The sequence below is a fragment of the Gossypium hirsutum genome, chromosome D02 (assembly GCF_007990345.1).
Source record: "Gossypium hirsutum isolate 1008001.06 chromosome D02, Gossypium_hirsutum_v2.1, whole genome shotgun sequence".
Taxonomy (NCBI): domain Eukaryota; kingdom Viridiplantae; phylum Streptophyta; class Magnoliopsida; order Malvales; family Malvaceae; genus Gossypium; species Gossypium hirsutum.
In genome coordinates, this window is record NC_053438.1 from 63,378,395 (window position 1) to 63,390,324 (window position 11,930).

Sequence of the window (11,930 nt, forward strand, 5' to 3'; positions counted from 1 at the left end):
ATGAACAATTAATTATTATTTAAATAAATTTATTATGTTATATTTAAAGTTTTGATATGCTAGATTTAATTACGATAATGGTAGGTTTAATTTCTGATGCACTTACGAAGCTTATATAAGCTTAATGCATTACTTTTCAATGCGTGGTAAAAGGTAGTTTGAGGTACTAGATCGAAGGTCAACATTAGCTCATCTCATCACGTCCCAAGGTTGAAAGAAAGTATGGTTTGAATATTTTGATTCTAGTTATGACATGTACATGTTGGATCGCCGGCACCCCTACGGCGCAGCGAAAAAATTTAATAATCGGCGACCCTAACCACGGATCCATGTGTGAGGAACGAATCGGGGTGAAAAGGGTTACGAAATTACCTAATGCTGTTCTGAGTAGACAGCAACTTCTCAACAACGTGTAGTCTGATCTACAGTCAAACTAAGCCGCAATCTATCGAGAATCCGACCTCTACGTGATCCATCCAGTTGACTACGAACGGAAGAAATCCCCAAAACAGTTTTGAGAGTGAATTTTCTTTGACGGCTGCTAGACCAAAACAAAGAAAAATGGGATACTTATATCCTTATTATTTATTTTTTAGGGTTTTTATTTATGAATTAAAATAAATATAATAATATTTTAAACCGAAAATTATAATTACATTAATTATAGTATAGTTTCGGTAAACCATATATTTATTTGAATTCATATGCTAACCTCATTATGTGTACAACAACCTTGTACATAATGTGTTGGAAATCGAATTAAATTAATTCTATAATTAATTTAATTCAAGTGACACCTAAAAACAATACCAACTATGGTTTATTCCGTTCATTTTAACTATAGGGTGTGACCCTGTAGGTTCTTGTAACGTTAGCAGTAATACTAGAACGATTCCAATGTTACAAACAATGAGTGGCATCTAGCAATGCATCATTGGTACCTAAGTCACGAGAGATCATGATTCGACATAACCTTTTATGCAATAATCCTTAAGTACTTTATCTCTGGATTGGACACAAGTCATGGAATAGTCACACTTGTATAGTCCATTCCATTTTCCTTGATATTTTAAGCAGACTACGATATACAAATAAGTATGACATCTCATATCAACTTATTTGAGCATGGCCATGCATTTCTAGTCTCACTTAATCAAGTGGCCTAAGATATTACTCCCATTATGTAGGAGGGACTTATTCTATATCGACCAACCATATCCCTCTACATCGATTGTGGTATATCCAACACCAGCCTTTATAGAACAACCAATTACGGTATACGTTTGACTGTATCAAAATATACTACTCACGATGTTGAGATTATGATGATCTCAAGTCTGAGGATCATATACATATTAATCACTATGAGTAATGTCGTGACAATTACATAATAATCTAAGAAACATACTCATAATGGGTCAGTCCAATATGTTGTTCTCTAACACACATATTCATGCATCGATTCTGATATTCCATATCAATGATAACTCTTTATCATCAATCAACTAAATGTTAGTCTTAATGCATTATTGTTGTCCTATCCAACAATAATACTTGACTAAGAATCTTTTAAGAATAATCATATTATTCTTAGGACATTATTAGAAAACAATTTATTTATACACACAGAAAAGAAACTGAAATAATAATGGTAACGCCTTATATTAATAAACATGATAAATCAAGTATGTTATTACAACCATCTCATGATTGATCTTTGGGCATACTCTAACAGTACATAGGTAAAATCAAGTTGTGAACTATAATCCCTTTTTATGGACCTAATTGTAGAATTTGTAATCTTTTGCTAATCTTATAATCTTGGCCATAAATGAATGAGTTGTGGTAAGTTATATGATTCTTGAGTTTAGATTTGAACTTATATGAATAATACATTGGTTGATTTGGATGGAATATGTAAATTGAATACAACTTAGGTGGTAAAAAATTGAAATATTGAAAATGGATGAAATAGGGTGCACGTCGCAATGTCAAATGTACCATGTCACAACGAGACTAAGTCAGAGAGTGAAGTTGGGATGAGGGGCCCCTGACGTCACGAATTTAGCCCGAAAAAATAGAAATCTTATAATTTAGTCCTTGTTCTACCTTAGACCACTAAAAGAGTTGTCGTAAGCTCCTATATGATCAAATATGTATTCGAAACATGTTGTATTATTTAATGATCTTAATATTTCAAATGAAACGATAAATGAAATCAAAATTAAATTGACGTTGCTTCAGCAACAAATGTAGCATTTTGATATCCTGACCCGACGATTGGGTCGGGTACGGGAGTGTTACATCTACAGAGCCTAGCTTAGTGAGAAGAATCCACTATCTTTCAACAATTACAAGTAGTGAACCTAAATCTATCACACCCTAGTGATGATTCCTCACTATTGTACCTTCAAAGACTAAACCTCCACCACTAAATTCTCCACCTAAGAACTTATTCTATGAAACCACTACACAAAGGTTTTACAATCTCAAATTCATTCTCACAAATAATGTTCTTCACTTGAGCAAATTAAGTGCTCTCAATTATCAGTACATCATCTTATACAAGTCTCTCAATTATATAGAATTTTCAAGAGTTGCTAACATAATGAAAATCATTCATGATCCCTTCTAAAAGGTAGCTAAAGTAGCTTAATATAATATAATAACAACAATCAAGGTAATTTGGACAATTGGCAGAAAAGATACTAAATTTTCGATTCGATCCAACTTCCTTGATATAAGAGATTAGATAGACTTTGTTCGATCCGATTCTCCAAATGTTTCTCCAAGTGATATGATCTTCATTGATGGGCATAGTTATTGGTTTAATTTCGGATTGAAGTTATCATCCAATCGCACAATTCGGCTCGAGTTCGATTTTTTCACATGGGATTTGTTTTATCCAAATCAAATTGAATGAAAAAAAATCTATATTTAAAGGAATAGTCCTAATAGAATAATAAATTGATCATTTCAATGTCTACATGGACTAATTCATTTAATTGTATTGTTATTATTATTATTATTATTATTATTATTATTATTAAAAACTAGATATGACCATACAAAAAGTTAAAGTTATAGAAATATTTCATAAAAAAAGTTATGAAAGTGTAGCTTTGTATTAGAATAAGTTGATCATTTCTTAAATATAATAATTATAATTATAAGCATAATTCTAAATTTAGGGAAATAGTTTATTAAATTTTATAATATTTTATTTATAAAAGAAACAATTATAAACAAGTTGTCAATTATATATATTTGATAGTTATGAATTTAATCACTTATATTGGCATATTGTAATGACTCGGTTTTTTAAGGAATGTAATAAATCAATTATAACTAATTAAAGTTAGCATCTAATTAAAGAAACGACACAACGAAACACTATGTATGTAAATGATTTATGTATTAGCTTTTCTTTTAATAACTTTAAACGATTTATAAACTTTAACTTAAAATGCTTTTTAAAAGATCTTATGGATGATTGTGATATTAATTTAATTATTTTATCCACTTTATAAATGTATAAATGAAACTAGAGTATATATTATGATTGGTGTGAAAAAAAATCAAGAATTGCAATATTAGATTTTTTTTGGGCCCAAAACAAGGTGACAATTTTTTTGACAAAACACAATTTTTTTAAAAGTTGTTGTACCGAACCACAATTTTCAGTTTCAGATTTTTCAATTTTTATTCCATATGATTTCGGTTTCAAATGTTAAAAACCGAATAGAGTAATTCGATTCAAAAATCAAACTGAACTGAATACACCCCTAGGCAAGATATAATCCACGATCTTGGCTCAGCACAAAAGATATGGTTCAATAAATTGTCAATCTCCTAAATACGACAAGTTGTTGATTGTCGCAGTAATGACGGAAGTGGGCAATTCCTCAAGCACGTATCAACAACTCTAAATATTTCAACAGTAATTAATATTGTTTAGAAAAATATAAATTATATAATTGTGTAATTACAATTTATAATACCAAACATGACATAGAAAATTATGATGTAATTATAGTTTGTTAGTCGAATACGTCTAATAATTACAATTTCAACCAATTACGTAGTGTCAATCCTAAATACGTAAAAAAATTCAAATCTTCTAGGATCTTTGTAATTTAGTGAAATTACTTTTACACTTAAAAAAAAAAGGCTAAAAGTAATTATTTAACACACCGAAATGCTTTCCAAATCATAAAAATAAATTGGATAAAATTTCAAATATATGCCATGCTGTATACAAAATCATATGTATCATGATGCAAGTTTGGAAAATATTCATTAGTACTTTGAATCGATCACACATGGTGCTAAATGCAACACCTAGGCTACATGGGTGATTCCTTATCCAACTGAGCACCATGGAGCCTGAAGAGACATGCCACTCTGGTTTGGTCTGCTACTTTTCTCTATTGTTTCTTATTTCTCTAAGTTTATATATCAAAATTTATGTTAACACAAATTAACCAATCAAATTTCAATATTTTAAATATGTGAGTATGATACATAAAGATGTGGATTGAGAAATTAGGAAGAAATAGTTAGATGAAAGTGAAAGAGAGAGTGAAAGGAGTGCGCGGTGATATGACGAGGAATCTGATCCCTTTTGGGTTCTTGAAATTCCATTCTCCATTAGGATACCAACAATAATAGATGGACCAATTCATAGGAATGGGATGCTACATTCCATTTGAAAGATCAGCAGTGCAGCAGAAATGCTTTTGTTTTTCAGGCCCCATCATTCTTGGGTCCATTCTTCTCCATCTATTCCTATCTATACCCTCACAAACTATTTTTCTCCTCAGTATTTCGAAAGAAAATTTGAAAAGCTCAGTGTTATTGAATTATGCCATCAGTTAAGAAATCAGTTAACAAATTATACCATCTCTTTCTACTCAACTTCTTTCCAATATTTGGATTTCATGCTTTATCTAAGTTTTTTTTATTATAGAGGTTCATCCAATATTAACTATTTTACACAAAGTATATAGAAAAAATGAAGTTATTGATAAGAAAAATAATACATAGGTTTTGAAATGGGATGAGAAAGGAATTGAAGTCGATGATTAAGAAAAAGGAAAAGAAGCTTGTTGAAATGTGTGTTTTGTCATCGAATTAGGATTTAGATGAGTTCTTGAATTTTTTTATCACTGGAATTCTTGGGTAAAGAACAAAACAAAAGAATATATTTATATTTAAAAAAAAATACTTAAGAAAATAATCTTTAACCTTTTTTGAATTTTTTAAGTTAAAAATTACCACGTGTCATAAAATAAGACTTAGGAAATAAAGTATAATTTAGGAACTTTGAATAATAAATCATATTTTAAGTATCACTTGTGACAAAAAAGATTTAAATAGCAACTTAAGAAAATAACATAAATTTTTTAGTTCAATAAAAAAAATATAATTTAATTACCACTTTAAACAATAAAATATCACTTGTTACAACATAAGAAAAAGAAATGTTCTTTGAACTGATGCATTGCAAAGAAGGTTAAGTTAGATGAAGTCTGATCCCTAAACTTAGAAGCCAACCATAAATAGACATTTGTCACTATAAGCCAAAAAATTATCATTACTTGCATCTATCTTTACATAGACTGAGTGTAACGTAATTTAGATCAGTTGAAGCGTTAGAAATGTTCTCACTTAAATTTATAATAATGATTTTTACGAATATAAATAAAATTAATTAAAAATCATTTAAATCAATATGAACCTTAATGATTGAAAGCATTAAAAGGAATCCCAGTGATCCAGTGGCCCTCCCTGGGTTCTCCAAAAAGATGAATACAAAGTAATTCTCTTCACTGCTCTCAACATTTTATCAAAACAGAGCAGATCAATTACATGCCATTCATGCAGAAGTGGGGTCGGATGATGATGCAGCCCTCTTCTTGGCGAAGTATTCCTCAGCTCGAGCAAGGTTCTTTGCAACTGAAGGCTTAACCCACTTCTTGCGCCCAGGCAGTACGGTGAGAGAGCAACTGGCAGCCTCAAGCTTTTCCTTTGCAGATGCTTAAAGGGCACGGGCATTCATGTTCAGCTTTACCTTCAGCTCCCCGTCACCGAGAATCTAAATCAACACGATTATTGCAATTACAATTCTCTCAGTCTTTGCATGAGAGAACTGATTAAGAAGGTAGAATTCCATTGTTATTACAAATACAATTCCATTGTTATTTCCATTAATAATTAAGCAGGTCGGGATTAATGCTTCATGCATGAGAGAAACACAATTTCCTACTCAAGTTGATCTCCAGAACAAGTAGCATTGGGGTCATTATACTTAAACAAAGTCTGGAAGGGGCTCTGTTATAATATAAATCCAAGAGCATATTCACCTTCAAAGGGAGTTTCCTCTCTCTTCCTTAAGGGTTGATCAAACCCTTCTCCTTTAAAGTCTCCAACGACACCTCATCTCCGTCTTGAAATCCAGCTGTTTCGATGTCTTTTAAGTTAACCGCTATGTATTTTGGTAATCCCGCATGTATACCTTGCAATGTCAAATGAAAATAGCTTTAATTTAAACACTAAGTTATTATAGAAAAAATTAATAAAACAATAATAATAAATAAAATAGGGGAGAATTTTTATTATTTAATTTTCACTTACAATGTGCTATTTATAAGCTTCTTTACATTCAATTAATAAATGTATTACATTCAATCAATAAATGTGAATTAAGTTTTCTTAATTACTCTATTTAATCATCTCATGGTTATAAATGAAGTAAAGAGTTTTATCTCATTACTTTAATAAATGTATAAAGGGATTATAGACATCCATTTAATGTATTTACAACACTTCTCCTTGAATGTCTTTTAAATAAAAATGTGCCTCATTAAAACCTTTACTAGAAAAAACCTTGCGGGATAAAAAACCTAATTAAGGAAAAAGAGTGCACAATCTCCTATTACAATTTGTCTTATTAAAAACCTTTACTAGGAAAATCCAGTGGAACAAAACCTTGGTTAAAAGAAAAGAGTACAACGTGTTTTAAACTCTCCCTAATGGCAACATCACATTATATATTTGAGTCGACGCATTCCAATCTTGTCTCGTAGTCTTTCAAATGTTGAAGTTGACAATGTATTGGTAAAAAGATCTGATAAATCATCACTAGAGTGAATTCGTTGAACTTCTATGTCACATTTCTTCTCAAGATCATGAGTGAAGAATAATTTTGGTGAAATATGTTTCGCTCTGTCACCTTTGATGTAACCACCCTTCAATTGGGCTATACATGCTGCATTATCTTCGTATAAGATAGTTAGCATATTTTCCTATAAAGGCAAATTACATATCTTTTGGATATGTTGGGTTAATAGCCTTAGTCAAACACACTCTCGGTTTGTCTCATGCATTGCAATTATTTCAGCATGATTTGAAGAGGCAGTAGCTAATGTCTGCTTTGTTGAACGTCATGATATGACAGTACCTCCACATGTAAATAAATATCCCGTTTGAGATCGACCTTTATGTGGATTCGATAAATATCCAGCATTAGCATAGCTGACTAATTGTAACGCCCCAAGAATTTAAGAGTTTAATTGGGAGAATCTACAATAATTAAAATTTGGTATATGTGGTTCTGTGCTCTACTTTTGCGTTTAAGGTCGGTAGTTCGAGTTGCATTGTTAAAAGTTTTGTTATTTTTTTAAAATAACATTTATCCATGTGTTATGTAGTTAAGTGCAATTCTAGGTAAATCGGTGTCAAGAATGAGCTTGTTGGTTCACTGGTTAAGCATCTATCTGTATTCTGTCTAGTTCATAGTTCAAGTCCCATTGTGTGCGTTAGGAAATATATTTTTGCAAATGCCAAAAAGTGGGATGGTGGTTAATTTAAAACATTCTAAAGAGTTCTATCGTCCTTTTCTTTTTTCTTTTTTTAAATTTTAGTTCATTGCTTTCTTTTTCTTCTTTTCTTTTATTTTTGTTCTTACTGCAATTGATTTTACGTGAATTGGGAATTCTTTGTTTCCTGTGAGGTTAATATTATGTAAGTTCCATTGTTATTCCATTTCGTTTTGCGAATTCTGTTGTGTTAACACTATTCTGTCGAAACGAGATTTTGCTCGTTTGCTTGACATTCTGTTAAACACTCGATTGGTTACTTTTTAGGCGAGGATATTACAAGAGACGTGACTTCGTCGTGTTAGTCTGATTCCTTCTGTTTCGTAGAAGGTAAGTATGCGCCTTGAATTGGGGTTGTGTCGAAATTTTCGACATGATCTTGTCAGAAGGTGATTTTAGTGAAATCTTGAAAATGAGGGTGTAATTTATTATTGAATGGTTAATTAGGTTTTGGGTAGTCTTCACATTATTTTTTTTGGTCAAACGAAACTAGGTGCGTATCAAAAACCTTAATTTTTGTAACTTTCGATCATCGAAAATGGTGGATGTCGACGCCACACGGCCAGGCACACGGGCGCATGTCCAGGCCATGTCTTATCTATTTGTGAAATAAACTAGAATGATTAAATACATTATACGGGTAATTGTGCTCTGCATTTGCATGGATAGGGATATTGTGAAGAAGGAATTAGTCTGTTCTGAATCAGTGGTTATGTCACTATACGTATAAATCTGATTCTAGCGATTTGTCGTAATCTGGTCTAGCAACTATGCTGCGTATCTATAAAGTGTCAAATGGACACTCTAAGGTGTGCAGGGTTAGTTTGGCATTGAATGTCCTTAACAATGTGTTGGGATGGCCGAAGACGGTGCGTAGCGGATGGGGGTAGAAATATTGCATCTAAATCTGATATGTATGATATATGAAACCAGAATTGCGTATATATATGTGTAACTAACCTACTTTGAATCTGAACTGAAATTACTTTTGTGTTGAACCGAATCTCTGAATTCAGAACTATCTTATAAGTGAGCATTTATTGAAAAAACTTCTTTTACGCACTGAGTTCATAACTCATTCTGTCATTGCTTGGATTTCAAGTAGTTCGCATACTTGAACGGGTCAGTGTTGCGGGAGCTCGGTCGAGCCATTAGCTTTCTATAAAATATTTCGGTAAGAGTTTCGATAAACTAGAATAGTATGACTTTGGAAGATTATATACTTAACTAATCTTTGTGTTGAATTTTATGTGAATCATGGTTTGGTATTATTGTGTTTTGCATAGTATTTAAGTATTCATAATGTAACTCTCTAAACTTGGACTGGACGGCTAGGCTAGATCTAGGGTGTTACATTTAGTGGTATCAGAGCCAAGCTTGTCAACACTCGGACTATGTTTGGGCTCATAATATGTGAGAAAAGTAGCTTAGTGATAATTTAGTATCTAAATTAATATAGAAACACTGAAACTTTAGTGAACGACCAAGCCTCCGACGTTGACCTTGTAAGTATTTCGGTTCTATTATAAAGATTATAATACTTAAACTGTTGTGGGTAAAATGTTTTGATGTGAACTAGTAAAATCATCCTCTTGAATGTCTAAACTGATTTGTGTACTCTAATATTGTAGCTAGATTGCCATAATAAGTTCGCACGGTAGTCATGAACGTGGTATGCTAGGGCGTTGAGCATATAGAGGAGGAGCTCAAGCTGAGTCATCCTTTATGGGTAGTATGCCCAACCTGGAGACCAGTGAGACTATTGGTACTCCCACTGGTAAGGCGGAGTCCCAAACTTTGACGGTTGGGGACGACGCACTACCCCAAGCCATGATTCGAGCACTGAAGAGGGTCGTAGGGACCCATTCGAGATCGAGATGGCTAGGGTCAGTTACTGGATAACTCCGATCAAATTGGGCTAATTATTTAGGGGCGTCATAGGAGTTGCTTCCACTATTGCTGAATATTGGCTCGAGGCCACTGAGCATATTATGACAGATCTTGACTGTACTTCTACTCAAAAATTGAGGGATGTTGTGTCCCTATTCCGGGACGAAGCTTATCAGTGGTGGTTGACAGTTGAGCAAGGTGTTCAACTTGAACAGGTGAACTGAGACTATTTCAAGAACACCTTCCAAGGTAAGTATGTGAGGGCAAATTATGTTGAGGCTCACCGATACGAGTTCATGAGCCTAGTTTAGGGCGATCGATCGGTGGCCAAATATGAAGTCGAGTTTTTACGACTGAGTAGGTATGTATGGACTCTAGTAGCGTCTAATTATGAAAAGTGTGTAAAGTTTGAGGGGTGTTGTTTTCTTATTTCGGGACGAAGCTTATCAATGGTGGTTGACAGTTGAGCAAAGTGTTCAGCCTGAACAGGTGAACTGGGACTATTTCAAGAACATATTCCAAGGTTAGTATGTGAGGGCAAATTATGTTGAAGCTCACCGATACGAGTTCATGAGCCTAGTTCAGGGCGACCGATCGGTGGCCAAATATGAAGCCAAGTTTTTGCGACTAAATAGGTATGCATGGACTCTAGTAGCGTCTGATTACGATAAGTGTGTGAGGTTTGAGGGATTGAGATATGATCTGCAAGTTTTAATAACTCCTCAGAGGGAGCGAATTTTTGCTGTTCTAGTTAACAAAGCAAAAATAGTGGAAGAAGTGAAGTGCACTAAGCGTAAGTGGCGTGATCGTGAGAAGGATCAGAATAAGATTAAGAGGGATTCAAGTCCCTCTGGTTCTAGTCAGCGTCTTAAAAAGCGGATGAGATTTGATAGGCCCCTGAGGGCCGATGCACCAGTTGTAGTGACTGAGATTCAGCTGTGTAATGATTGTGGGAACTGCCATCCGAGCGAGTGCTAGAGGAAGTTAGGAGTATGCATCCATTGCGGTTCAATGGAGCATCGAGTTAGGGATTGCCGCCGTTGACCAGATCTAGTGTTAGTTACGGCACGGGCTTTGGCTCCAAATTATGTTCGGCCTCCAAAAGAGGTTCAGCAACCATTTAGAGGTTGTGGTACTGATAGGGATGGTAATAGATTTGGGAGAGGACAAAGAGCACCGGGTAGAGGTGCAGGTCAAGCTGAGGCTTGTCAGCCGGCACTAGTTTATGCAGCAAGATTCCTTGAGGAGAGTAATGATGCTAATGTCATTGCAGGTACCTTCTTTATTCATTCTGTTCCATATTATGCTCTCATTGATATTGGCTCTACTCATTCGTACATAGCTAGTGTTATTTTTGTAAATCTGGGTTTAACCGCTCAGAATACTGCTAGAGAGTTTTCTGTGATCAGTCCTTTGGGTCAGTTAATTTGAGTTGATAGGGTATACAAGCGAGTACCCCTTGAGTTCCAGGGTATGGTATTTCCAGTTGATTTAATGGAATTTCCTTTTAATGAGTTTGATTTAATTTTGGGAATAGATTGTCTCATTGAGTATCTAGTCAATCTAGACTATACAACTAAGAGAGTTACTCTGAAATCGAATGAGAATGACAAGGTGGTCATGGTTGGTGAGCGACGGGATTACCTCTCTAATTTAATCTCCACTGTTGTAGCAGAAAAGTTAGCTCCAAAAGTGTGTGAGGCATACCTTGCTTACGTCTTCGATTATATTTTTACAAAACATTCGGTGGGGGATATCCGTACTGTGAAGGAGTTTCCAGATGTATTTCTAGAGGAATTGCCAAGAGTACCTCCTGATAGAGAGATCGAGTTTGGAATTGTTCTATTACCAGGTACTGCTCCAGTATCCATTGCGCATTACTGCATGGCACCGAAAGAGCTGACCGAGTTAAAAGCGTAGCTTCAAGAACTCCTTGATAGAGGATTTATTCGACCATGTGTGTCTCCATGGGGGCACCAGTATTGTTTGTTAAGAAGAAAGACGGGTCGATGAGAATGTGCATAGATTATAGATAGTTGAACAAGTTGACAATCAAGAATAAGTACTAGTTACTGAGGATCGATAACTTTTTCGACTAGTTTCAAAAAGCATTTGTCTTTTCTAAAATTGATCTACGCTCTGGTTACCATCAGCTCAAGG

General features: G+C 34.0%; 1 protein-coding gene and 1 long non-coding RNA gene across 2 annotated transcripts; one reads left to right on the forward strand and one right to left on the reverse strand.

Annotated features, from left to right (window-relative positions):
• Nucleotides 1–5,830: 5,830 nt before the first annotated feature.
• LOC121214768 (uncharacterized) lies at nt 5,831–6,549 on the reverse strand. Its single transcript, XR_005910507.1, has 2 exons — nt 6,366–6,549; nt 5,831–6,097 (listed from the first exon to the last, which is right to left on the reverse strand). It is a non-coding gene; the product is annotated as an uncharacterized lncRNA (long non-coding RNA).
• A 3,065-nt stretch (nt 6,550–9,614) lies between these two features.
• Nucleotides 9,615–11,690, forward strand: LOC107907842 (uncharacterized). The gene is made up of 5 exons (XM_016835154.1): nt 9,615–9,766; nt 9,811–9,985; nt 10,497–10,710; nt 10,819–11,187; nt 11,308–11,690. Exons 1-5 carry the CDS (start codon nt 9,615–9,617, stop codon nt 11,688–11,690), a joined length of 1,293 nt encoding a protein of 430 aa, XP_016690643.1.
• Nucleotides 11,691–11,930: the final 240 nt, after the last annotated feature.

What these genes read in the sequence shown, in the direction of transcription:
- LOC107907842 (XM_016835154.1), top strand. Translation starts at nt 9,615, where the DNA reads ATGCCCAACCTGGAGACCAGTGAGACTATTGGTACTCCCACTGGTAAG. An exon ending in TCGAGATCGAGATGGCTAGG is followed by an intron (nt 9,767 to 9,810) that starts GTCAGTTACTGG and finishes CTAATTATTTAG; the next exon opens with GGGCGTCATAGGAGTTGCTT. An exon ending in AGTGACTGAGATTCAGCTGT is followed by an intron (nt 10,711 to 10,818) that starts GTAATGATTGTG and finishes GCCGTTGACCAG; the next exon opens with ATCTAGTGTTAGTTACGGCA.